Consider the following 27,272-nt stretch of genomic DNA (forward strand, 5'->3'; position numbering starts at 1 on the left):
AGAAAGGAGAAGAGCGTACCCGACCCAGAGCCACAGAAAGGAGGAGAGCGTACCCGACCCAGAGCCACAGAAAGGAGGAGAGCGTACTCGACCCAGAGCCACAGAAAGGAGGAGAGCGTACCCGACCCAGAGCCACAGAAAGGAGGAGAGCGTACCCGAACCAGAGCCACAGAAAGGAGGAGAGCGTACCCGACCCAGAGCCACAGAAAGGAGGAGAGCGTACCCGACCCAGAGCCAAAGAAAGGAGGAGAGTGTACCCAACCCAGAGCCACAGAATGGAGGAGAGCGTACCCGAACCAGAGCCCCAGAAAGGAGGAGGAGAGCGTACCCGGAACAGAGGCACAGAAAGGAGGAGAGCGTACCCGAACCAGAGCCACAGAAAGGAGGAGAGTGTACCCGACCCAGAGCCACAGAAAGGAGGAGGAGAGCGTACCCGGCCCAGAGCCACAGAAAGGAGGAGAGCGTACCCAGCCCAGAGCCACAGAAAGGAGGAGGAGAGCGTACCCGACCCAGAGCCACAAAAAGGAGGAGAGCGTACCCGACCCAGAGCCACAGAAAGGAGGAGGAGAGCGTACCCGACCCAGAGCCAGAGAAAGGAGGAGGAGAGCGTACCCGACCCAGAGCCAGAGAAAGGAGGAGGAGAGCGTACCCGACCCAGAGCCACAGAAAGGAGGAGAGCGTACCCGACCCAGAGCCACAGAAAGGAGGAGAGCGTACCCGACCCAGAGCCACAGAAAGGAGAAGAGCGTACCCGACCCAGAGCCACAAAAAGGAGAAGAGCGTACCCGACCCAGAGCCACAGAAAGGAGGAGAGCGTACCCGACCCAGAGCCACAGAGAGGAGAGCGTACTCGACCCAGAGCCACAGAAAGGAGGAGAGCGTACCCGACCCAGAGCCACAGAAAGGAGGAGAGCGTACCCGAACCAGAGCCACAGAAAGGAGGAGAGCGTACCCGACCCAGAGCCAAAGAAAGGAGGAGAGCGTACCCGAACCAGAGCCACAGAAAGGAGAAGAGCGTACCCGACCCAGAGCCACAGAAAGGAGGAGAGCGTACCCGACCCAGAGCCACAGAAAGGAGGAGAGCGTACCCGACCCAGAGCCACAGAAAGGAGGAGAGCGTACCCGACCCAGAGCCACAGAAAGGAGGAGAGCGTACCCGAACCAGAGCCACAGAAAGGAGGAGAGCGTACCCGACCCAGAGCCACAGAAAGGAGGAGAGCGTACCCGACCCAGAGCCAAAGAAAGGAGGAGAGTGTACCCAACCCAGAGCCACAGAATGGAGGAGAGCGTACCCGAACCAGAGCCCCAGAAAGGAGGAGGAGAGCGTACCCGGAACAGAGGCACAGAAAGGAGGAGAGCGTACCCGAACCAGAGCCACAGAAAGGAGGAGAGTGTACCCGACCCAGAGCCACAGAAAGGAGGAGGAGAGCGTACCCGGCCCAGAGCCACAGAAAGGAGGAGAGCGTACCCAGCCCAGAGCCACAGAAAGGAGGAGGAGAGCGTACCCGACCCAGAGCCACAAAAAGGAGGAGAGCGTACCCGACCCAGAGCCACAGAAAGGAGGAGAGCGTACCCGACCCAGAGCCACAGAAAGGAGGAGGAGAGCGTACCCGACCCAGAGCCAGAGAAAGGAGGAGGAGAGCGTACCCGACCCAGAGCCAGAGAAAGGAGGAGGAGAGCGTACCCGACCCAGAGCCACAGAAAGGAGGAGAGCGTACCCGACCCAGAGCCACAGAAAGGAGGAGAGCGTACCCGACCCAGAGCCACAGAAAGGAGGAGAGCGTACCCAACCCAGAGCCACAGAAAGGAAGAGAGCGTACCCCACCCAGAGCCACAGAAAGGAGAACAGCGTACCTGACCCAGAGCCACAGAAAGGAGGAGGAGGAGAGCGTACCCGACCCAGAGCCACAGAAAGGAGAACAGCGTACCCAACCCAGAGCCACAGAAAGGAGGAGAGCGTACCCAACCCAGAGCCACAGAAAGGAGGAGAGTGTACCCCACCCAGAGCCACAGAAAGGAAGAGAGCGTACCCCACCCAGAGCCACAGAAAGGAGAACAGCGTACCCGACCCAGAGCCACAGAAAGGAGGAGGAGGAGAGCGTACCCGACCCAGAGCCAGAGAAAGGAGGAGGAGAGCGTACCCAAACCAGAGCCACAGAAAAGAGGAGAGCGTACTCGACCCAGAGCCACAGAAAGGAGGAGAGCGTACCCAACCCAGAGCCACAGAAAGGAAGAGAGCGTACCCCACCCAGAGCCACAGAAAGGAGAACAGCGTACCCGACCCAGAGCCACAGAAAGGAGGAGGAGGAGAGCGTACCCGACCCAGAGCCACAGAAAGGAGAACAGCGTACCCAACCCAGAGCCACAGAAAGGAGGAGAGCGTACCCAACCCAGAGCCACAGAAAGGAGGAGAGCGTACCCCACCCAGAGCCACAGAAAGGAAGAGAGCGTACCCCACCCAGAGCCACAGAAAGGAGAACAGCGTACCCGACCCAGAGCCACAGAAAGGAGGAGGAGGAGAGCGTACCCGACCCAGAGCCAGAGAAAGGAGGAGGAGAGCGTACCCAAACCAGAGCCACAGAAAAGAGGAGAGCGTACTCGACCAAGAGCCACAGATAGGAGGAGAGCAAACTCGGCAGGGTAGGCAGGGATGGAGTACGGGCACCAGTAGGAGTGGTAGTACAAAGGGGTGCATGATAGATTCTTACGTTCTCATTTTCAAAGAAGAATTTTTCGTTGCCCCCGGAGCCAGGCCAGGCCACCTGCAGAGAAGAGACACACGAGGCATCAAAATGACATCCCCAGCAGTAAGGAGCAGGAGGCAGCGGACAGTACGGCGTCACACCTCACCCACATCTCCAGCAGTAAGAAGCAGGAGGCAGCGGACAGTACGGAGTCACACCTCACCCACATCTCCAGCAGTAAGCAGCAGGAGGCGGCGGACAGTACGGCGTCACACCTCACCCACATCTCCAGCAGTAAGAAGCAGGAGGCAGCGGACAGTACGGAGTCACACCTCACCCACATCTACAGCAGTAACGAGCAGGAGGCAGCGGACAGTACGGCGTCACACCTCACCCACATCTCCAGCAGTAACGAGCAGGAGGCAGCGGACAGTACGGCGTCACACCTCACCCACATCTCCAGCAGTAAAGAGCAGGAGGCAGCGGACAGTACGGCGTCACACCTCACCCACATCTCCAGCAGTAAAGAGCAGGAGGCAGCGGACAGTACGGCGTCACACCTCACCCACATCTCCAGCAGTAAAGAGCAGGAGGCAGCGGACAGTACGGCGTCACACCTCACCCACATCTCCAGCAGTAAGGAGCAGGAGGCAGCGGACAGTACGGAGTCACACCTCACCCACATCTCCAGCAGTAAGCAGCAGGAGGCGGCGGACAGTACGGCGTCACACCTCACCCACATCTCCAGCAGTAAGAAGCAGGAGGCAGCGGACAGTACGGAGTCACACCTCACCCACATCTACAGCAGTAACGAGCAGGAGGCAGCGGACAGTACGGCGTCACACCTCACCCACATCTCCAGCAGTAACGAGCAGGAGGCAGCGGACAGTACGGCGTCACACCTCACCCACATCTCCAGCAGTAAAGAGCAGGAGGCAGCGGACAGTACGGCGTCACACCTCACCCACATCTCCAGCAGTAAAGAGCAGGAGGCAGCGGACAGTACGGCGTCACACCTCACCCACATCTCCAGCAGTAAAGAGCAGGAGGCAGCGGACAGTACGGCGTCACACCTCACCCACATCTCCAGCAGTAAGGAGCAGGAGGCAGCGGACAGTACGGAGTCACACCTCACCCACATCTCCAGCAGTAAGGAGCAGGAGGCAGCGGACAGTACGGAGTCACACCTCACCCACATCTCCAGCAGTAAAGAGCAGGAGGCAGCGGACAGTACGGAGTCACACCTCACCCACATCTCCAGCAGTAAGGAGCAGGAGGCGGCGGACAGTATGGCGTCACACCTCACCCACATCTCCAGCAGTAAGGAGCAGGAGGCGGCGGACAGTATGGCGTCACACCTCACCCACATCTCCAGCAGTAAGGAGCAGGAGGCAGCGGACAGTATGGCGTCACACCTCACCCACATCTCCAGCAGTAAGGAGCAGGAGGCAGCGGACAGTACGGCGTCACACCTCACCCACATCTCCAGCAGTAAAGAGCAGGAGGCAACTGACAGTACGGAGTCACACCTCACCCACATCTCCAGCCGTAAGGAGCAGGAGGCAGCGGACAGTACGGCGTCACACCTCACCCACATCTCCAGCAATAACGAGCAGGAGGCAGCGGACAGTACGGCGTCACACCTCACCCACATCTCCAACAGTAAGGAGCAGGAGGCAGCGGACAGTATGGCGTCACACCTCCCCCACATCTCCAGCAGTAAGGAGCAGGAGGCAGCGGACAGTACGGCGTCGTACCTCACTCACATCTCCAGCAGTAAGGAGCAGGAGGCAGCGGATAGTACGGCGTCACATCTCACCCACATCTCCAGCAGTAACGAGCAGGAGGCAGCGGACAGTACGGCGTCACACCTCCCCCACATCTCCAGCAGTAAGGAGCAGGAGGCAGCGGACAGTACGGCGTCGTACCTCACTCACATCTCCAGCAGTAAGGAGCAGGAGGCAGCGGATAGTACGGCGTCACATCTCACCCACATCTCCAGCAGTAACGAGCAGGAGGCACTGGGCAGTACGGCGTCGTACCTCACTCAGCCGGTTGCTGACCAGGTCACCGAGCAGCACGGTGTCAGACGTATGAGCGACCAGAAAACGATCCTTCCCCATGATCTTCACTTCATCCACCTCGTATCCATAATGGGACTTAAGCACCACACGAGTCCCAGAGGAGAGGTTCTTCACAATCACCTGCGAACAAGACACGGCGGAAACATCATACCACGGGGAGCAGGGTCTCCGCAGACAGGGGCCGGCATGCATGTGGGGGCCTCACCTGGCTTGGTCCTACATACGTCATCTCAAACTTATTCTTGTAGATTGTACGTCGCAGGCAGCAATCGAACTGCTCCACCCCTCCACACAGCGTGCCCTGAGGAAGATGGCGGCAGATGAGACACAAGATCCGCCACAGTCCGCCAACCCTACTGCAACACATACATGGTGGCACCACACACACACACCCCATCGCGCTAATCCTGCCGCCACAGCCACACACACTGCCGCTGACAGACACCCAGCTGCAGCCACAAACGATAGCGGTGGTAGCCGCAGAGGTTCCTGGCTGCAGTGAGCTGCAGTCAGCGCGCACAGCCCCCTGGCAGCAGTCAGCGCGCACAGCCCCCTGGCAGCAGTCAGCGCGCACAGCCCCAGGGCAGCAGTCAGCGCGCACAGCCCCCCGGGCAGCAGTCAGCGCGCACAGCCCCCCGGGCAGCAGTCAGCGCGCACAGCCCCCCGGGCAGCAGTCAGCGCGCACAGCCCCCCGGGCAGCAGTCAGCGCGCACAGCCCCCCGGGCAGCAGTCAGCGCGCACAGCCCCCCGGGCAGCAGTCAGCGCGCACAGCCCCCCGGGCAGCAGTCAGCGCGCACAGCCCCCCGGGCAGCAGTCAGCGCGCACAGCCCCCCGGGCAGCAGTCAGCGCGCACAGCCCCCCGGCAGCAGTCAGCAGCAGTCACCGCGCAGAGTCGGGAGCCGTCCCTCTTCCAGGCCAGGGCCGTGATGCTGTACAGGTTGGCGATGTCCTTGGGTCGGGCTTCTTCCCATAATCCTCGGCGCGGGCTCCAGTTCAGAACTCGCAGTCTGTAGATGGAGGAGTGTGAGACGGAGCAAGGACGGGGGAGGTGTTAAGACATGCTGGGATAGCACCCACCTGTCATGGCTGCCGACCACCACAGACTGCCCGCTGGGGCTGGCCACGGCTGCACTCAGCTCCCGCTCACTAGGGTCCCGGCTGTAGTCAAACGTCTGGATGACCTGTCCTTCACGACCATAAACCACCAGCTTCTTATCACATCCGCCCGCGACTATGCTGCTCGATGCCCAGGCCAGTGCGTACGGGGGGCACGGATGGGTGGCCAGTTTCCCCTGAAAATACAGATCACAGCCGTAATCAACTATCGCAGGACCACCATTTAAAGGGGACCGTGCGGGATCCCCCGATAACTTGGCAGATATAAGGAGGACCGTGCGGGATCCCCCGATAACTTGGCGGATATAGGACTGTGCAGGATCCCCTGATAACTTGGCAGATATAAGGAGGACCGTGCGGGATCCCCCGATAACTTGGCGGATATAAGGAGGACTGTGCAGGATCCCCCGATAACTTGGAGGATATAAGGAGGACCGTGCGGGATCCCCCGATAACTTGGCGGATATAAGGAGGACTTTGCGGGATCCAACAATGACGTGGTGGATATAAGGAGGACTGTGCGGGATCCCCTGATGACGCGGTGGATATAAGGAGGACCGTGCGGGATCCCCCGATAACTTGGCGGATATAAGGACTGTGCGGGATCCCCCGATGACGTGGTGGATATAAGGAGGACCGTGCGGGATCCCCCGATGACGTGGTGGATATAAGGAGGACCGTGCGGGATCTCCCGATGACGTGGTGGATATAAGGAGGACCGTGCGGGATCTCCCGATGACGTGGTGGATATGAGGACCGTGCGGGATCCCCCGATAACTTGGCGGATATAAGGAGGACTGTGCAGGATCCCCCGATAACTTGGCGGATATAAGGAGGACCGTGCGGGATCCCCCGATAACTTGGCGGATATAAGGACTGTGCGGGATCCCCCGATGACGTGGTGGATATAAGGAGGACTGTGCGGGATCCCCCGATAACTTGACAGATATAAGGAGGACTTTGCGGGATCCAACAATGACGTGGTGGATATAAGGAGGACTGTGCGGGATCCCCTGATGACGCGGTGGATATAAGGAGGACCGTGCGGGATCCCCCGATAACTTGGCGGATATAAGGACTGTGCGGGATCCCCCGATGACGTGGTGGATATAAGGAGGACCGTGCGGGATCCCCCGATGACGTGGTGGATATAAGGAGGACCGTGCGGGATCTCCCGATGACGTGGTGGATATAAGGAGGACCGTGCGGGATCTCCCGATGACGTGGTGGATATAAGGAGGACCGTGCGGGATCCCCCGATAACTTGGCGGATATAAGGAGGACTGTGCAGGATCCCCTGATAACTTGGCGGATATAAGGAGGACCGTGCGGGATCCCCCGATAACTTGGCGGATATAAGGAGGACCGTGCGGGATCCCCCGATAACTTGGCGGATATAAGGACTGTGCGGGATCCCCCGATGACGTGGTGGATATAAGGAGGACTGTGCGGGATCCCCCGATAACTTGACAGATATAAGGAGGACTTTGCGGGATCCAACAATGACGTGGTGGATATAAGGAGGACTGTGCGGGATCCCCTGATGACGCGGTGGATATAAGGAGAACTGTGCGGGATCCCCCGATGACGTGGTGGATATAAGGAGGACCGTGCGGGATCCCCCGATGACGTGGTGGATATAAGGAGGACCATGCGGGATCTCCCGATGACGTGGTGGATATAAGGAGGACTGTGTGGGATCTCCCGATGACGTGGTGGATATAAGGAGGACCGTGCGGGATCTCCCGATGACGTGGTGGATATAAGGAGGACTGTGCGGGATCTCCCGATGACGTGGTGGATATAAGGAGGACTGTGCAGGATCTCCCGATGACGTGGTGGATATAAATGAGACCATGCAGGATCCCCTGATAATGTGGCAGATATAATGTATACAACCAGCTGACGTGCGGCCCCCCACAACCAGCTGATGGTTAGGACCTCATCAGTAGGGGCGGATCCTGCACCCGCTGATTATTGGGGTCTTGACGCCCGCTGTGTGTAATCTACTTATCAGATCCTCCCTCTGATCTGACGTCGGGGAACCATCACTTGTGATCACAGTGGAGCTGGTTAGTGTCGCGCCATATAACGTGTAGATGTCTGGGAATCATCCGCTCCAGGACTAGTGCATAGCGCCCGTCCTGTGAGACGGGTGAGACCACAGCCACCACCGTACCTGCGACTCTCCAGAACCTTCATCATCAAAGAAATAGCGGACAATGGTCCCGTCAGCGTGGCCGGACAATATGCCCTTCCCCGAGACACTGAAACGACAGGAGACAGTACAGGTGAGTGCTAGTGAGAACCCAGCCAGGACCCCTCAAAGCCACCACACCGCCATCACTCACTTAGAGGTCAGCGACACCACGTATGACTCCGTCCCATAGATGGTGGAAGACTTGTTCGTTTTGGTGTTTGCCAGACGGACCTGGAAGAAAGATGAACACGGAGAGCGGAGCGTTAAATTACACATCAAAGCAGGGACTACAACTCCCAACCTCCTCATAACAAGGACAACCATACCTTCCCTTCAGCCAGGCCAAAGACGATTGTGTTCTCCAGAGGCCACAGGAGGCAGGTTACCGCACTCTACAACAACAGACACGTGGGGTTATGGGAGTCTCCGCACCAAGGGCGCACTGGCCGAGAGCGCAACTTACCGTCTGCAGGAACTTATTACAGATCACCTTCTTGTCTCCCCTGCAAGACAAAGAGAAGCCTGAGCAGAGCAGACAGCACAGGAGTAGAGCCGCTCACCACAGCGCGCAGGAGCAGAGCAGACAGCGCAGGAGCAGAGCCGCCCACCGCGGCCCGCAGGAGCAGAGCAGCCCACCGCGGCCCGCAGGAGCAGAGCCATCCACCGCGGCCCGCAGGATACACGTCCAACGCAGTGTTTGCTCACCAGTCCTCCCCAATCTTGTACACATATATAATGTTGTCCGTCTGTCCGACCGCGATCTTGGTGGCATCTGGGGAGAAGGCCATGCCCTTCACCATGTAACTCTTCTTTCCATACTGTATGGTGAGAAAGAAATAATGACCCCAGTCACCAGCGCACCACTCCGGAGGCACAAGCAGCTGCCCCAACCCACCACCCCAAACACCCGCTTTTCTGACAACCCACCCAGAGTAGACCTGACATCGACACCTACAGCAACACCAAAAGTCCGCACATTGTGCTGCTCTCACCTTGGCATCAGCAGGTTTTGTGGAGAACTTGTCCCTCCGCTCACCGTGCTCGTCATACAGCAGAACCACACGGTCCACGGTGCACACCGCAAACTTGGCGTTATTGTGAGCCCAGGCCATGGCCGTCACCTTCGCGGCTCCATCCTAGCAGTAATGGCAGAGCGAGATCTCAGGAAGGGAACGTGAGATGAGAATGCGACTCACCACCCCGCACAGGACGAAAGCGGATGTACACACAGTATGGGGGGCAGATGTATTCAGTATACAGGGGGGGGCAGGAAGGGGGGAAGGGGTATCTGTTATATGTGGGGGGGGGATCTACCTGGCATCCAGGAGTTCTTTGGACTCGGAGCCTCAACTGGAGAAAGGGCTTGTACTATGGAATCAGTTTTGGGAGCTCCAGTACCCCTACCACCAGCGCCGGACCCTTCCCCCATAATGGTCCCCCACCCAGGAACTCATCTCTTATATAGAGACGTGCCAGGGTTTAATGACTCCAAAATCGAAGAACATCTGCAAGATTGAGACTGAAGCACCAGATGCCAGCAGCTGACTGAGCCAAATACCTGTGGACTAGTTTGACGGGACGGTTACGGGATGCTGTCCGGTTGCTTGGACCTCGGGATTGCCTAGACTATGGAACAATTAAGGACACCGTGCTGGCCCTTTTTACCATCACCCCCGAGAGATATCGCACCAAGTTCCGGACCTTTTCTCTCCAGGAGGTGTCCTATGTAGACACTGCAACCGCTGGCTCGAGAATAGGGCTGTCCACTCTGCTGCTGCCGTCCGAAACGTGAGTGATGGTGCTTGAGCAACTTATGGAGAACATGGGTCTAGAAATACGAAAGTGGCTAGCCGAGTGGAAGCCCAACACCTCAGAGAAAGCAGCCTGTTTGGCCGACAAGGTTACAGCCAACCGTCCCCCTGGAGACCATATATGTCTACCGATCATAGAAGACCCTTCAACCCAAGATTTGACCAGCCACCAGTCTCTAAAGCAGGACTATCCCACTACCCAACAGAAAATCCACCAGGACAAAGGGTTAGCAACAATACCCGCGATTTTCCCAACCCACAACGCTGTTATACATGCGGGCGCCTTGAACACATGGCCAAAGATTGTCCCCAGGGCAGGGGTCCCATGCCTGGAGCCTTGAGGCCCTCATCTTCCCCCCTCTCCCTTCCTTCTTTTTCATTCATGTACCATTTGTCTGGAGGAGCTGGGAGCTGGCAATCACACCTGCTTTATGTAAAATGGCAGTGACACAGCTATGTGAAGCAGATTAAGGTAAATGCGAGGATTCCTCTTGATGTCTAAGTGACTGAAGACTGTGTGTATTGTCCACACAGAGAGACAGGGAAGGACTACTAGATTAAAGAGGATCAAAGAAGATCTGACAGCTTTACATAGCTGTGGTCTCTGCAGTACAGTGAGACAGCAGACAGTGAGTCTCCGGGAGAAGATATGAAATATCGTAATTTCTATCCTTCTGATATTAATGAGACGTATATTGTATGCACCGGGATAACTAGGCAATCATACACATATTTTCTCATAATTATAACCCCCACCAAAATGCTCCAAAGCCATAGGGGCCATGTTTGGCCTCTGAGCGTAGAGAAAGTCCTGATAGAAAAGATGACATCGGTCTCATAGAATCATAGAATCGTAGAGTTGGAAGGGACCTCCTGGGCCATCTGGTCCAACCCCCTGCTCAAAGCAGGATTCGCTAAATCATCCCAGTCAGGTGTCTGTCCAGCCTCTGTTTGAAGACTTCCATTGAAGGAGAACTTACCACTTCTCGTGGCAGCCTGTTCCACTCATTGATCACTCTAACTGTCAAAAAGTTTTTTCTAATATCTAATCTGTGTCTCCTCCCATTCAGCTTCATCCCATTGCTTCTAGTCTTTCCTTGTGCAAATGAGAATAAAGTTGATCCTTCTACAATGTGACAGCCCTTTAGATATTTGTAGACAGCTATTAAGTCTCCTCTCAGTCTTCTCTTTTGCAAACTAAACATTCCCAAATCCTCGACCTTCTGCTGTCATCTTATGAGGAGTTATCACATAAATTGGGATTTCCTAAAATGATGAAGGGCTGAGTCCGGCCCACAACCAGGAGCTTGTGATGTAGAGGGGTGTGTGGGTGGCAATCGGGGTCTGATAAAAGATCGATCACAACTATCATCAGTGCTCATACAGAGCTACACATCCTGAATGGATGGACCTGTCTTCACGGCCAAATCGAAGCGCTCTCCTTCGGCTAAACTGGATCGTCTCTGTGATCGGTGTAGTAAGTTCTTCTGTTAATCCCTTTTATTTTACGTACCTGTTTATGCTGTATTGTTTTGTCCCCTTGTAAAATCTTTTGTATATTTTTCATAACCACTGCCTCCCTTTGGACTAAATATAAAATGTAATAGTTCTGTTCCTTCTGTTCTGTAAACTACGCCTCGAAGTGATAGTTACCATCAGCAGTGTCTAATAGACCGAAACAGATTAGTGGTGGCGGCGAGTAATCTGTGGTTATTGGAGAGTTAGCTGTGACCGTACCGGGGTGTATACACATATTCCATGTTGTCACGAACCGGGGGTGTTTGGTTGCCCCCAGTTCGTCAGGGATTTATTATATCCCACTTTCCAGTTCCAGTTTGGAACTCTGGCACCCCCCTCACCCTCAGGTCAGTCAGGGAACTACGCATAGGATAAGTAGTCTCCAGAAAGGCCGCCTGGTCGTGTACTGGCTATTGGGCAACTCAGCAGTGAGGGCGGTAAGTATATCCCCAGTCTCAGGTGGGAAATACACACATAAAACCTCCGTTCCGTCACTGCCAGAATCTCCCAGATACCCCAGCACACTCGCTGCCACCAGCTCCTAGTTCTATATTAATATCAATATCGCGTCAGGAGCCAACCCACTAGCTAGCGTGAATTTAGCACGGAGACGTGGCGGTAAGTTTAAGAGCAAGGAAAATGGAACTAGTAAATTTTATAGATTTTACTCCAAAAAGAATAGGCAGTGTTTACAAAAGTTCAAAGATGTTACAAAGAGAGACAGCTACAGTATATACAGGCAATTACAAAATAAAATGGATGGCCATGGAACAAGGAGGTGGAATAAGATTCTGCAGGTGAACAACTGGCTACGTCGATGGTGCCGTCAGCAACGATTTGGATTTCTGGATCACGGAGTGAATTACTTATACGATGGACTACTTGCTAGAGATGGGGTGCACCTTACGAAGACTGGAAAGCATGTATTTGGAAGTCGCCTTGCTACACTTGTAAGGAGAGCTTTAAACTTGAACAACATGGTAAGGGAAGCAAAAGACCAGAAAAAGCCATACACCTGACAAATGCTACTGAGAACTCTGCTATTAGAAGTGGAAAGGAAGAACAAAGACAAAAGAATCTAATTGATAAAAATATTGGAGAAAGAGAAACCAATCACAAACTAAAATGTTTCTATACTAATGCACAAAGCATGGGCAACAAACAAGGAGAATTGGAACTACTAACACAGGAAAAGAAATATGATGTCATTGGAATCACTGAAACTTGGTGGGACAATACACATGATTGGAATACAAGACTAGAAGGATACAACTTATTTGCAAGAAACAGACTTGATAAACGAGGAGGGGGTGTCGCATTGTATGTTCGAAACGCGTATATCTGCACAGAGATTGAAGCTTCAGAGACTGGGAGTTCTGTGGAAACTGTTTGGGTAAGAATACAAGGACAGAACAATGGAAAGGACACCATTGTAGGCATTTACTACAGGCCGCCTGTGCAAGCCGAAGATATGGATGAACTCTTTATGCATCAAATCGCCAAGTTCTCCAAAAAATATGACATAGTTGTCATGGGAGATTTCAACTATCCAGACATTTGTTGGGAATCTCTCTCAGGCAAAACTAACAGGTCAAGGAAATTCTTATCCTCTCTTGCTGACAACTTTATCTTCCAAAAGGTAAAGGAGAAAACAAGGGGAACTGCTACCTTGGATCTAATCCTTATAAACAGGGAGGAAATGGTTGAGGAGGTAAAAGTGGCTGGAACCCTAGGAGGTAGCGACCATGCTATTTTAGAATTTTGGATAACTAGAGGCGGAAGACCTGTGAAGACTCAGACGTCAAGGTTAGATTTCAGAAAGGCAGATTTTAAGGGATTCAGAAAGAGAATTGGAGGGATCCAATGGCTGGATATCCTAAAAGACAAAAATGTCCAGGAAGGATGGGAAATCTTGAAAAATGAAATTCTTAAAGCACAATTGTTAACAATTCCGAAAAGAGGGAAGAATAGGAAGCATTTAAGGAAACCAGGATGGATGAACACAGAACTTAAGCACATGCTAAAAAGGAAGAAAAAAATGGTTATAAAATGGAAAGAGGGAGGCATATCTAAAGAAGAATATAATGCTGTCTGCAGAACCTGCAGGGCACAAATCAGATTAGCTAAAGCTGAAAATGAATTGAGGCTTGCAAGAGATGTCAAAAGCAATAATAAAGGATTTTGGGGATATGTCAAAAGTAAAAGAAAAGTCAAAGATGCTATAGGATTTTTACAGGATGAAAATGATGAAATGGTAAGACAGGATGTTGAGAAGGCTGAACTTTTAAATTCCTATTTTGCATCTGTTTTCTCTCAGAAAGGAAATGTAACATCAACTGTTCTTCACTGTCCTATTAAGGGAATAGAAGAATCCATGATATCTATAAACAGAAAGATAGTGAGGAAACACTTAGCTAACCTAAATGAATTCAAGTCTCCAGGTCCAGATGAATTACACCCCAGAGTACTGAAGGAGATAGCAGAAGAAATTTTTGAACCCCTCTCCATAATCTTTGAAAATTCTTGGAGAACAGGAGAAGTGCCCGAAGACTGGAGAAGAGCAAATGTTGTTCCTATCTTCAAAAAGGGGAAGAAGGTGGACCCAGGCAACTATAGGCCGGTGAGTCTGACTTCTATACCAGGAAAGATCTTTGAACAAATTATTAAACAACATGTATGTCAATACCTGGATAAGAATGAAGTGATTAAACAGAGTCAGCATGGGTTTGTAACTAATAAGTCATGTCAGACTAACTTAATTTCCTTCTATGACGGTATCACTGATTGGGTGGATCAAGGAAATGCTGTAGATATAGTTTATCTTGACTTCAGCAAAGCATTTGACAAAGTATCTCATACAATCCTTATCGAAAAAATGACTAAGTATGGAATGGACAAGGCAACTGTTAGGTGGATTCATAACTGGCTTATTGATCGGACCCAAAGAGTGGTCGTAAATGGCTGCACATCCAGTTGGAAGAATGTCTCAAGTGGGGTACCACAGGGCTCTGTCCTGGGCCCTGTATTGTTCAACATCTTTATCAACGATTTAGATGAAGGAATTGAGGGTAAACTGATTAAATTTGCTGATGACACAAAGCTAGGAGGGATAGCTAATACTAGAGAAGAGAGAGAAAGGATTCAAAAAGATTTAAATAAACTGGAGAAGTGGGCAGCAACTAACAGAATGGTTTTTAACAGGGAAAAATGCAAAGTACTACATCTGGGCAATAAAAATGAAAAAAGCATATATAGAATGGGAGGAATAGGGCTAAGTGACAGCACATGTGAAAAAGACTTGGGTATACTAATAGATCACAGACTGAATATGAGTCAACAGTGTGATGCAGCAGCAAAAAAGGCAAATGCAATTCTAGGATGTATTAACAGAAGCATACAGTCTAGATCATGTGAAGTCATTATTTCCCTCTACTCCTCTTTGGTCAGACCTCATCTGGAATATTGTGTCCAGTTTTGGGCACCACATTTTAAAAAAGACATCAACAAACTGGAGCAAGTTCAGAAAAGAGCGACCAGAATGGTGACCGGTCTGCAAACCCTGTCTTATGAGGAAAGGTTGCAGGAATTGGGAATGTTTAGTTTGCAAAAGAGAAGACTGAGAGGAGACTTAATAGCTGTCTACAAATATCTAAAGGGCTGTCACATTGTAGAAGGATCAACTTTATTCTCATTTGCACAAGGAAAGACTAGAAGCAATGGGATGAAATTGAATGGAAGGAGACACAGATTAGATATTAGAAAAAACTTTTTGACAGTTAGAGTGATCAATGAGTGGAACAGGCTGCCACGAGAAGTGGTAAGTTCTCCTTCAATGGAAGTCTTCAAACAGAGGCTGGACAGACATCTGACTGGGATGATTTAGCGAATCCTGCTTTGAGCAGGGTGTTGGACCAGATGGCCCAGGAGGTCCCTTCCAACTCTACGATTCTATGATTCTATGATTACACTTATCAGCCAATGGACGCCATGTGGAGGGGGGGAGGGACGCCTTCCCCAAGGGAAAATGGTCTGCCAGCACAGCTTCCAAGCTGGCACCCCGGGCAAATGACAACTTCATGATTGGGCCTCCTATCCTTATACTTTCTCCTGGGTGACATCACTGCTTGGGCGGAGATAGGGAATGTACTCCCCTTTGGAAAAGTATTAGAAAACGTATAAGTTCCATAACTCTGGCTGGAAACCTCGTAGGGTGACGGCGGGACTACCATTTTTCTTGTTGCAAAATTAGCTTTCATTTGTCACCAAAACATAACTAAGTGTTATTGGGAAGCATATACTCATTTCTCAGTATCTGGTGAGCCTAGAAGCCCAAAAGCGCTGTGGTGAATAGCTTAAGGGATGTAGATTCCAGAAATATACGTTTCCTACTTCTATGACTAACCTGCGTTATTATATACCAGTTTGAAGGAACAAAGGAACCAGGTACCATGTGCTTTTAAACAATGGCTGGTATTAGCTGGTCAGCAGCTCACATACACCAGCGTGAGTAGCTGGAATCACACACAGGCAGAGAAAACTGCAGCCATATGCCTGGGCAACACAAAAGAAATGGAAGAAGGGGCCAGCATGTCATTCAGAAACCAAGGAGCTGCACCCGATAGCCCTGTATGTGTGACTAGAACAATAAAAAATACGTCATATTTCCTGACACACGTGTTGGAATCCGGAGGTGTATATGCCGTAAGTTCAGCGCTAATTTTCTGATAGCGGGCCTAGTGGTGCGAACAGGCTGCGACCTTCCCCGTTGATCATTGGCCAATCGTGTAATTGTCTGGACTATAGGGGGCAGCAGAGAGCTGTTCGCTCCAAAGATCACAGCGGGTGGTACTCAGGACCTTCCTGGACTGTGATATCAGGGCTTTGTGGGATTAAGAAAGTCCTGACAAATATACAAGATCCCTGACAAATTAGCGGCAGCGGTGGGATTTTACAGAACATCAGGGATCTGGCTTGAGAAATCATTCCGGTCACTGAAAATTTGCACAGTTCTTGCGGGGATTCTGTGCAAGGTTTTAAGGAATCAGACTCAGTGTTTTTATATTTTTTATCTGGGACATTACTGTACGTGTGGCGGTTACCCTCTCCCTCTTATCTTGTTTTTCTGTCCTATCTTTTATTTGGCAATGATGGCTACGAGCCCTGGTATAACGAGCAGACCAAGGATGCTCTTATTGCCATCTGTGCGCTGAGACGGATTGACTCCACGCACAAAACCAGACACCAAATGATTGCTGAACTGTTCTAAGGTGCTGCAGAGCCAGTCCGTCACCAGAGCCCTGATGATGGAGAAGCCAGCCCAGGCAGTGCTGCTGCAGAGGTCCAACCGGTGAATTCCAGCCATACTCGCAACCAAAGTGGTGTGGACCCCCTCCTGCAGAGCAACTCAATGCAGACGATTGTGAGGGACTTCTGAAGCCGATTCTGGAATTCCAAGAGCGACAGGCCGAGAGAGCTGAGCGTCAAGACGATCGTCTGTACCAGCTAAAGTTAGCCCGAATCCAGGGGCAGAGATCTTCCCCACACAGCAGAGAGGCCAGCAACGTCAACTGCTTTAAACCCCGTCCCAAGCATTTTCCTGTGATGGACAAGGACGGGGACTTGCACATATTTCTGCGGGGGGTTTTAAAAGCCTGCAGACAGTACCAGCTGCCTGAGGACCAATTGGCCCAATATCTAATGCCAGGGCTCAGAGGAAAAGCTCTGAGGGTGTTTGCTTCTCTCCCTCGAGACCAAGATGGAGACTATGAGGCCATCAAGCAGGCCCTGATAAAGAAGTACCAGCTCACTCCTGAGGTCTACCGGAAAAAGTTCTGAGTCCTTCAGCGTGGACCCCATGACAGCTACAGTGATGATGGATGGGCTCAGAACCACCTTTCAGCAGTGGGTCAGAGGACTGTCAGTCACCACCTTAGAGGAACTGAAGGATCTGAGGGTGATGGACCAGTTTCTTCATCTTTGTCCCATGGAGGTGCGATTGTTTGTGCTAGACCAGAAGCCAAAGTAGGCTGCCAAGGCAGCACAGGTCACCGATGATCGTATGAGACCAAGCATACACCAGAGGTGTGGAAATCAGCAGTCACCAGCTGAAAAGGGGGTAAGCTGACAACCACCCCCAATGCCCCTGCCAGCCGGCCCTCAGGGAATCTGGCCCCATCTTCCAGCACCCGGCCTGCATATGACTCCCAGCGCTGCTATACCTCTGACCGGACTGGTCACATCTGCCTTGTCTGAGGTCCCAGAGCCTAGTGCAGCCATTCATTTAGTGGGTGGGGTGTTTGGGAGAGCCTGTGAGAATTTGCAACCAGTTACTGTGGGCAACTCCATTACTGTTGGGCTTAAGGACACTGGTGCAGAACGAACTCTCGTGCTCCCTGAGTTTGTGTTACCGGAGGAACTCATTCCTGGGAAGACCCTGTCACCGGTGTTCGTAGTCTCTTACCTATGGCCCGAGTTTATCTGGATAGGGGTGCGGCGAGGAGGATAAGGGACGTGGGGGTGTCAGAGAATCCCCCACAAATGTTTTATTGCGAACTGATCTGGGATGGCTGGTTGCCCGACAGATCCCTGTCAACCCTCCCAGATCTGATATGTCATGCAAGTGTCCATAATGTGAATGTGATTTATAATAAAAATGTGTATTTTTGTACTGGAGAACTCAGCCACATCATGCTGCGGGGTAATGCTGCTGAGGATCCCCTAAAAGGAGAAAGCATAAGTGAAAAGGGCAATGGGAGCAGGCCCGGAGATCATGAAGCAGGTGGTCCTGTGCACCTGACCAGTGTAACGACAGACTGTGACATGGCCTGACATAGCTGCCCCACAGTTATCAAAGCCTCTAAGGTAAAAAGGAGGCCAGAGAAGGTCTTATCTCCAGCCTGTCTGGGTTGTGGGAAGGTATGTCCTGCAGCCGAGCAGGGTGAGGGAAATGTGTGCCTCACATTCTGTCAGGAGGATGGGGAAAGAGTACCCTAGTCTATCAGCGGAAAATTGCACCCAGAGTCCGGCAAGGTGGTGGGCCGGTATGTCCCACAGCCTGTCGGACAAATAGGAAAAATGTTATCCCCCGGGGAGACAGCCTGTCCAGGTGCTGTCACTGGCAGCCCGAGAGCCAAGAGCGCAGGAAACGTCCTGTCTTCTGGATTCTCATTATCAAGTGGGATATAAGAGTGATTAACCCAGAACAGGTCCCAAAGGGTTCCTGTAAGTTTCAGCTACCCTTAGCCAGGAGTCCCAGACCTGTTGGAAGACGCTGAGTAGCCCCCCCCCCCCGGAAAAGCCTATCTCCGAATCCCCAACATAGAGGGTATTATGGGATCCAGGAAGGGTGGCCCATAAGGTAGGCTTAAGGGGCGATCTGTTAATCGGCCCCTACACCACCTCAAAAACGAAGAGGTGTCATAGAAAATAAGAAAAATCCACAAAGCCCTTATCTCCCCCCCTCTCCCTTCCTTCATGTACCATTTGTCCTGAGGAGCTGGCAATCACACCTGTCTTTATGTAAAATGGCAGTGACACAGATATGTGAAGCAGATTAAGTAAAATGAAAGGATTTCTCTTGATGTCTAGGTGACTGAAGATGATGTGTATTGCCCCCACACAGAGAGACAGGAAAAGACTACTAGATTAAAGATTAAAGGTGGTGTGAACAGGCTAAGGCCTTCTCCATTGATCGTCGGCAAATTGTGTAATTGTTCGGACGATAGGGGCAGCAGAGAACTGTTCGCTCCAAAGATCACAGAGGGTGGTACCTGTGACCTTCCCGGCCTGTGATATCAGGGAATTGTGGGATTAAGAAAGTTCTGACAAATATATGGGATCCCTGACACCAACTGCCAAAACGCCATCCCCGGCACACACCAGAGGCGGAGGAAGGGATATATCTCGTTTATACTCTACGAAGAGTTGTTCACCCTACATCACCACATCCAGCCGGTCAAGGTCAGTATATTCAGGCCCAATGACTTCAGGACACTGGGTCTTCCATCACCCTGGTCAGACCAGATATTGTCCCACCAGAACCGCCAAGTGACCAACTCCCTGGCTAGAAGTCAGAGATCAGACATCCCGCTACTACGTGTGCAGTTGGACTGGGGTAGCGACCAAGCAGAGGTTGAAGTGGGACTCATGGACAGCTTCTCCATGCCTGCTATTTTGGGGAAGGACCTAGCAACACCATGATGTGGATCCTTCTGACACCCATCCTGAAGATAACCCACACTCCAAGCCTCCATCATCCTCCTCTGAGCCGATGGCGATGAGTACACCTGACCAGACTATGGCCATTGACTGCGGGGAGATAGATCGCAAAGGAGTTTAGGAAACAACACCCTAGCTCTTGTACAAAAAAGTATGGCTACTCGACCTGGGGAAAGAAATCAGGCGGATGTGTATAGATGGGAGACTGGACTGTCATATCTGGAAAAGCCTGCATCCTGCCCAGAGAAACCCTGGACCCATGTCCATCAGCTTGTGCTACCCCAGCAGTACCGAACCAAACTCCTGCACTTCACCCATGACGTCCCTGCAGCTGGGAACATGGGGGCTAAAAAGACACGGGCCCATCTGCTGCATAGTGTGCTTTGGCCAAGGGTAACTCAAGAGGTGCGAAAATACTGAGCCTCTTGTCTGGTTTGTCAACGGACGGGGGTGAGGTGGGAGCACCCTATTGTGCCCCGCTCCAATGGGTTGCCATAGATTCAGTGGACTCCTTGAATGACCCCAGCCGCAGCGGAAAGAGGTTCATCCTCACCCTAGTTGACTTTGCCACCCTCTACATGGAAGCTGTTGTCCTTTCATCCATAGATGACAAACAGGGGATCACCTGAGGCATAATTTAGCAAAAGTGTATAAATTTAATCTTTACTATGACCTATTTTGCATAGGTGGCTATTTTAGTCTGTATGTTCAGCAAGATCAGGCATTATAAGTAGAAGGTTTCCGTCCTCTCAGACACCATTCTCTTTATACAGGGGTTTGTTGTATTGATAATACAGGGTCACTCTTTCTTTTCTTATGGGGGGGCTATTTGAGCCTCTATTACCCAATCCTGCATGCCCAAGTCTGGCATGTGTGAGGGGCTTATAAGAAAGTCAGCCTTTATAACTCGATTAATCACCTCCTTGCTGACTTGCTCTCCAAGCTTAGTTACCTCGATGTAGAGCTCATATGGAGAACTCTCTTGTGGTTACATTCTTTATATCCTTTTCTATGTCTGCACTATATGCAATGTATGACATGACGGTTGTGCTGTCCTTTTCAGCCTTCATATTTACAATGACATTTGTATCGTATTTTTCTATATACTTTATGGTTGTATTCTGTATTATGGTATGCTCTTTATATGGACATAAAATCCTCATATGTGGAGTGTTTTGCTGTGGGAGTTTGGTTCTATCATGAGCCTATTGATTCTTGCATGTCACATGAGTGACGTATTTTAATGTTTTTAACTTTTTGTGTGTTCGTTTTTTGTGTCATAATAAAGATTAAAGTTATACACTTTTGCTAAATTATGCTTCAGGTGATCCCCTATTTGGGACCCATTTCCTTCCTCTTCGTTTTCCATATGCTATTTGAGTATATCCCTGTTTATATGTCAGTGGCGCCCCCGGGTGGTTTTCAGTTCTTGCTTATTATTGTGGTTGATCGTTCCTCCATATTAATCTGTTGATTATAACCTTTGTAAATTATACATTTTTCTCTATTGGTTATACGGTATGGATTTAGTGGCTAGGGAAGCTGAGTGGCAAAGTCAGGCTGGTGGTCTTTTTGATGATGGTCCTGGTGTATCCACTAGTGGCATCTCCAGAGAATTAGTTGGATTACACAAATCGCTCACCAAGACGTGGTGGAACATTCAGACACTGGAGGAGAAAAAAATCTGGACTTGTTCCAAGAGGTCTGAGAATACAGATTTTTCCAGCCTGGGAGGCTGAGGATGACTTTCGGAAAAGTTGGGAAGGTGGTTTATTACAGTATTCTAACATACCGTATATACTCGTGTATAAGCCGACCCCCCTAATTTTGTTCCAAAACACTGGGAAAACTTATTGACTCGCGTATAAGCCTAGGGTGGAAAATGCCGAAGCTACTGCCCTTTTAATGCTGCACAGTGAGCGGCCCCTTATAATGCTGCACAGTTATTAGTGGCCCCTTATAATGCTGCACAGTGAGCGGCCCCTTATAATGCTGCACAGTTATTAGTGGCCCCTTATAATGCTGCACAGTGAGTGGCCCCTTATAATGCTGCACAGTTATTAGTGGCCCCTTATAATGCTGCACAGTGAGCGGCCCCTTATAATGCTGCACAGTTATTAGTGGCCCCTTATAATGCTGCACAGTGAGCAGCCCCTTACAATGATGCACAGTTATTAGTGGCCCCTTATAATGCTGCACAGTGAGCGGCCCCTTATAATGCTGCACAGTTATTAGTGGCCCCTTATAATGCTGCACAGTGAGCGGCCCCTTATAATGCTGCACAGTTATTAGTGGCCCCTTATAATGCTGCACAGTGAGCAGCCCCTTACAATGATGCACAGTTATTAGTGGTCCCTTATAATGCTGCACAGTGAGCGGCCCCTTATAATGCTGCACAGTTATTAGTGGCCCCTTATAATGCTGCACAGTGAGCAGCCCCTTACAATGATGCACAGTTATTAGTGGCCCCTTATAATGCTGCACAGTGAGCGGCCCCTTATAATGCTGCACAGTTATTAGTGGCCCCTTATAATGCTGCACAGTGAGCAGCCCCTTACAATGATGCACAGTTATTAGTGGCCCCTTATAATGCTGCACAGTGAGCGGCCCCTTATAATGCTGCACAGTTATTAGTGGCCCCTTATAATGCTGCACAGTGAGTGGCCCCTTACAATGCTGCACAGTTATTAGTGGCCCCTTATAATGCTGCACAGTGAGCGGCCCCTTATAATGCTGCACAGTTATTAGTGGCCCCTTATAATGATGCACAGTGAGCAGCCCCTTACAATGATGCACAGTTATTAGTGGCCCCTTATAATGCTGCACAGTGAGCGGCCCCTTATAATGCTGCACAGTTATTAGTGGCCCCTTATAATGCTGCACAGTGAGTGGCCCCTTACAATGCTGCACAGTTATTAGTGGCCCCTTATAATGCTGCACAGTGAGTGGCCCCTTACAATGCTGCACAGTTATTGGTGGTCCCTTATAATGCTGCACAGTGAGCGGCCCCTTATAATGCTGCACAGTTATTAGTGGCCCCTTATAATGCTGCACAGTGAGCAGCCCCTTACAATGATGCACAGTTATTAGTGGCCCCATATAATGCTGCACAGCGAGCGGCCCCTTACAATGATGCACAGTTATTAGTGACCCCTTATAATGCTGAACAGTGAGCGGCCCCTTACAATGCTGCACAGTTATTAGTGGCCCCTTATAATGCTGCACAGTGAGCGGCCCCTTATAATGATGCACAGTTATTAGTGGCCCCTTATAATGCTACACAGTGAGTGGCCCCTTACAATGATGCACAGTTATTAGTGGCCCCTTATAATGCTGCACAGTGAGCGGCCCCTTACAATGATGCACAGTTATTAGTGGCCCCTTATAATGCTGCACAGTGATCGGCCCCTTATAATGATGCACAGTTATTAGTGGCCCCTTATAATGCTGCACAGTGAGCGGCCCCTTACAATGATGCACAGTTATTAGTGGCCCCTTATAATGCTGCACAGTGAGCGGCCCATTATAATGATGAACAGTTATTAGTGGCCCCTTATAATGCTGCACAATGAGCGGCCCTTTACAATGATGCACAGTTATTGGTGGCCCCTTATAATGCTGCACAGTGAGCGGCCCCTTATAATGATGAAGAGTTATTAGTGGCCCCTTATAATGCTGCACAGTGAGCGGCCCCTTATAATGATGCACAGTTATTAGTGGCCCCTTATAATGCTGCACAGTGAGCGGCCCCTTACAATGATGCACAGTTATTAGTGGCCCCTTATAATGCTGCACAGTGAGCGGCCCATTATAATGATGAACAGTTATTAGTGGCCCCTTATAATGCTGCACAATGAGCGGCCCCTTATAATGATGCACAGTTATTAGTGGCCCCTTATAATGCTGCACAATGAGCGGCCCCTTACAATGATGCACAGTTATTAGTGGCCCCTTATAATGCTGCACAGTGAGCGGCCCATTATAATGATGAACAGTTATTAGTGGCCCCTTATAATGCTGCACAATGAGCGGCCCTTTACAATGATGCACAGTTATTAGTGGCCCCTTATAATGCTGCACAGTGAGCGGCCCCTTTACAATGATGCAGTTATTAGTGGCCCCTTATAATGCTGCACAGTGAGCGGCCCCTTATAATGATAAAGAGTTATTAGTGGCCCCTTATAATGCTGCACAGTGAGCGGCCCCTTACAATGATGCACAGTTATTAGTGGCCCCTTATAATGCTGGACAGTGAGCGGCCCCTTTACAATGATGCACAGTTATTAGTGGCCCCTTATAATGCTGCACAGTGAGCGGCCCCTTACAATGATGCACAGTTATTAGTGGCCCCTTATAATGCTGCACAGTGAGCGGCCCCTTTACAATGATGCACAGTTATTAGTGGCCCCTTATAATGCTGCACAGTGAGCGGCCCCTTACAATGCTGCACAGTTATTAGTGGCCCCTTATAATGCTGCACAGTGAGCGGCCCCTTACAATGATGCACAGTTATTAGTGGTCCCTTATAATGCTGCACAGTGAGCGGCCCCTTACAATGATGCACAGTTATTAGTGGCCCCTTATAATGCTGCACAGTGAGCGGCCCCTTACAATGATGTACAGTTATTAGTGGCCCCTTATAATGCTGCACAGTGAGCGGCCCCTTACAATGATGCACAGTTATTAGTGGTCCCTTATAATGCTGCACAGTGAGCGGCCCCTTATAATGATGCACAGTTATTAGTGGCCCCTTATAATGCTGCACAGTGAGCGGCCCCTTATAATGATGCACAGTTATTGGTGGCCCCTTATAATGCTGCACAGTGAGCGGCCCCTTACAATGCTGCACAGTTATTAGTGGCCCCTTATAATGCTGCACAGTGAGCGGCCCCTTACAATGCTGCACAGTTATTAGTGGCCCCTTATAATGCTGCACAGTGAGCGGCCCCTTACAATGCTGCACAGTTATTAGTGGCCCCTTATAATGCTGCACAGTGAGCGGCCCCTTACAATGATGCACAGTTATTAGTGGCCCCTTATAATGCTGCACAGTGAGCGGCCCCTTACAATGATGCACAGTTATTAGTGGCCCCTTATAATGCTGCACAGTGAGCGGCCCCTTACAATGCTGCACAGTTATTAGTGGCCCCTTATAATGCTGCACAGTGAGCAGCCCCTTATAATGATGCACAGTTATTAGTGGCCCCTTATAATGCTGCACAGTGAGCGGCCCCTTACAATGATGCACAGTTATTAGTGGCCCCTTATAATGCTGCACAGTGAGCGGCCCATTATAATGATGAACAGTTATTAGTGGCCCCTTATAATGCTGCACAATGAGCGGCCCTTTACAATGATGCACAGTTATTGGTGGCCCCTTATAATGCTGCACAGTGAGCGGCCCCTTACAATGATGCACAGTTATTAGTGGCCCCTTATAATGCTGCACAGTGAGCGGCCCATTATAATGATGAACAGTTATTAGTGGCCCCTTATAATGCTGCACAATGAGCGGCCCCTTACAATGATGCACAGTTATTAGTGGCCCCTTATAATGCTGCACAGTGAGCGGCCCATTATAATGATGAACAGTTATTAGTGGCCCCTTATAATGCTGCACAATGAGCGGCCCCTTATAATGATGCACAGTTATTGGTGGCCCCTTATAATGCTGCACAGTGAGCGGCCCCTTACAATGATGCACAGTTATTAGTGGCCCCTTATAATGCTGCACAGTGAGCAGCCCCTTACAATGATGCACAGTTATTAGTGGCCCCTTATAATGCTGCACAGTGAGCGGCCCCTTACAATGCTGCACAGTTATTAGTGGCCCCTTATAATGCTGCACAGTGAGCAGCCCCTTATAATGATGCACAGTTATTAGTGGCCCCTTATAATGCTGCACAGTGAGCAGCCCCTTATAATGATGCACAGTTATTAGTGGCCCCTTATAATGCTGCACAGTGAGCGGCCCCTTACAATGATGCACAGTTATTGGTGGCCCCTTATAATGCTGCACAGTGAGCGGCCCCTTATAATGATGAAGAGTTATTAGTGGCCCCTTATAATGCTGCACAATGAGCGGCCCCTTATAATGCTGCACAGTGATTAGTGGCCCCTTATAATGCTGCACAGTGAGCGGCCCCTTATAATGATGCACAGTTATTAGTGGCCCCTTATAATGCTGCACAGTGAGCGGCCCCTTATAATGCTGCACAGTTATTAGTGGCCCCTTATAATGCTGCACAGTGAGCGGCCCCTTATAATGCTGCACAGTTATTGGTGGTCCCTTATAATGCTGCACAGTGAGCGGCCCCTTACAATGATGCACAGTTATTAGTGGTCCCTTATAATGCTGCACAGTGAGCGGCCCCTTATAATGATGCACAGTTATTAGTGGCCCCTTATAATGCTGCACAGAGAGCGGCCCCTTATAATGATGCACAGTTATTAGTGGCCCCTTATAATGCTGCACAGTGAGAGGCCCCTTACAATGATGCACAGTTATTGGTGGCCCCTTATAATGCTGCACAGTGAGCGGCCCCTTATAATGCTGCACAGTTATTAGTGGCCCCTTATAATGCTGCACAATGAGCGGCGCCTTACAATGATGCACAGTTATTAGTGGCCCCTTATAATGCTGCACAATGAGCGGCGCCTTACAATGATGCACAGTTATTAGTGGCCCCTTATAATGCTGCACAATGAGCGGCGCCTTACAATGATGCACAGTTATTAGTGGCCCCTTATAATGCTGCACAGTGAGCGGCCCCTTACAATGATGCACAGTTATTAGTGGCCCCTTATAATGCTGCACAATGAGCGGCCCCTTACAATGATGCAGAGTTATTAGTGGCCCCTTATAATGCTGCACAATGAGCGGCGCCTTATAATGCTGCACAGTTATTAGTGGCCCCTTATAATGCTGCACAGTGAGCGGCCCCTTATAATGCTGCACAGTTATTAGTGGCCCCTTATAATGCTGCACAGTGAGCGGCCCCTTATAATGCTGCACAGTTATTAGTGGCCCCTTATAATGCTGCACAGTGAGCGGCCCCTTATAATGCTGCACAGTTATTGGTGGCCCCTTATAATGCTGCACAGTGAGCGGCCCCTTATAATGCTGCACAGTTATTAGTGGCCCCTTATAATGCTGCACAATGAGCGGCGCCTTACAATGATGCACAGTTATTAGTGGCCCCTTATAATGCTACACAGTGAGCGGCCCCTTACAATGATGCACAGTTATTAGTGGCCCCTTATAATGCTGCACAATGAGCGGCCCCTTACAATGATGCAGAGTTATTAGTGGCCCCTTATAATGCTGCACAATGAGCGGCGCCTTACAATGATGCACAGTTATTAGTGGCCCCTTATAATGCTGCACAGTGAGCGGGCCCTTACAATGATGCAGAGTTATTAGTGGCCCCTTATAATGCTGCACAGTGAGCGGCCCCTTACAATGCTGCACAGTTATTAGTGGCCCCTTATAATGCTGCACAGTGAGTGGCCCCTTATAATGCTGCACAGTGAACGGCCCCTTACAATGATGCACAGTGATTAGTGGCCCCTTATAATGCTGCACAGTGAGCGGCCCCTTACAATGATGCACAGTTATTGGTGGCCCCTTATAATGCTGCAC

The 27,272-nt window shown here is 50.7% G+C and overlaps 1 protein-coding gene across 1 annotated transcript in view; it reads right to left on the bottom strand.

The window, feature by feature from the left end:
* Positions 1 to 27,272, bottom strand: part of IFT172 (intraflagellar transport 172) — a 157,000-nt gene that overhangs the window by 115,769 nt on the left and 13,959 nt on the right. The window contains exons 2-12 of the mRNA XM_073557770.1: positions 9,077 to 9,220; positions 8,790 to 8,902; positions 8,548 to 8,587; positions 8,411 to 8,476; positions 8,236 to 8,315; positions 8,064 to 8,151; positions 5,846 to 6,060; positions 5,652 to 5,775; positions 4,974 to 5,069; positions 4,727 to 4,888; positions 2,709 to 2,762 (exon numbers count right to left, since the gene is read on the bottom strand). Coding sequence (XP_073413871.1) covers positions 2,709 to 2,762; positions 4,727 to 4,888; positions 4,974 to 5,069; positions 5,652 to 5,775; positions 5,846 to 6,060; positions 8,064 to 8,151; positions 8,236 to 8,315; positions 8,411 to 8,476; positions 8,548 to 8,587; positions 8,790 to 8,902; positions 9,077 to 9,220 — 1,182 coding nt within the window. The remainder of the gene's footprint in view (positions 1 to 2,708; positions 2,763 to 4,726; positions 4,889 to 4,973; positions 5,070 to 5,651; positions 5,776 to 5,845; positions 6,061 to 8,063; positions 8,152 to 8,235; positions 8,316 to 8,410; positions 8,477 to 8,547; positions 8,588 to 8,789; positions 8,903 to 9,076; positions 9,221 to 27,272) is intronic.

Source organism: Dendrobates tinctorius, unplaced genomic scaffold (assembly GCF_039654945.1).
Source record: "Dendrobates tinctorius isolate UK_male_01 unplaced genomic scaffold, ASM3965494v1 ptg000251l, whole genome shotgun sequence".
Lineage (NCBI taxonomy): Eukaryota > Metazoa > Chordata > Amphibia > Anura > Dendrobatidae > Dendrobates > Dendrobates tinctorius.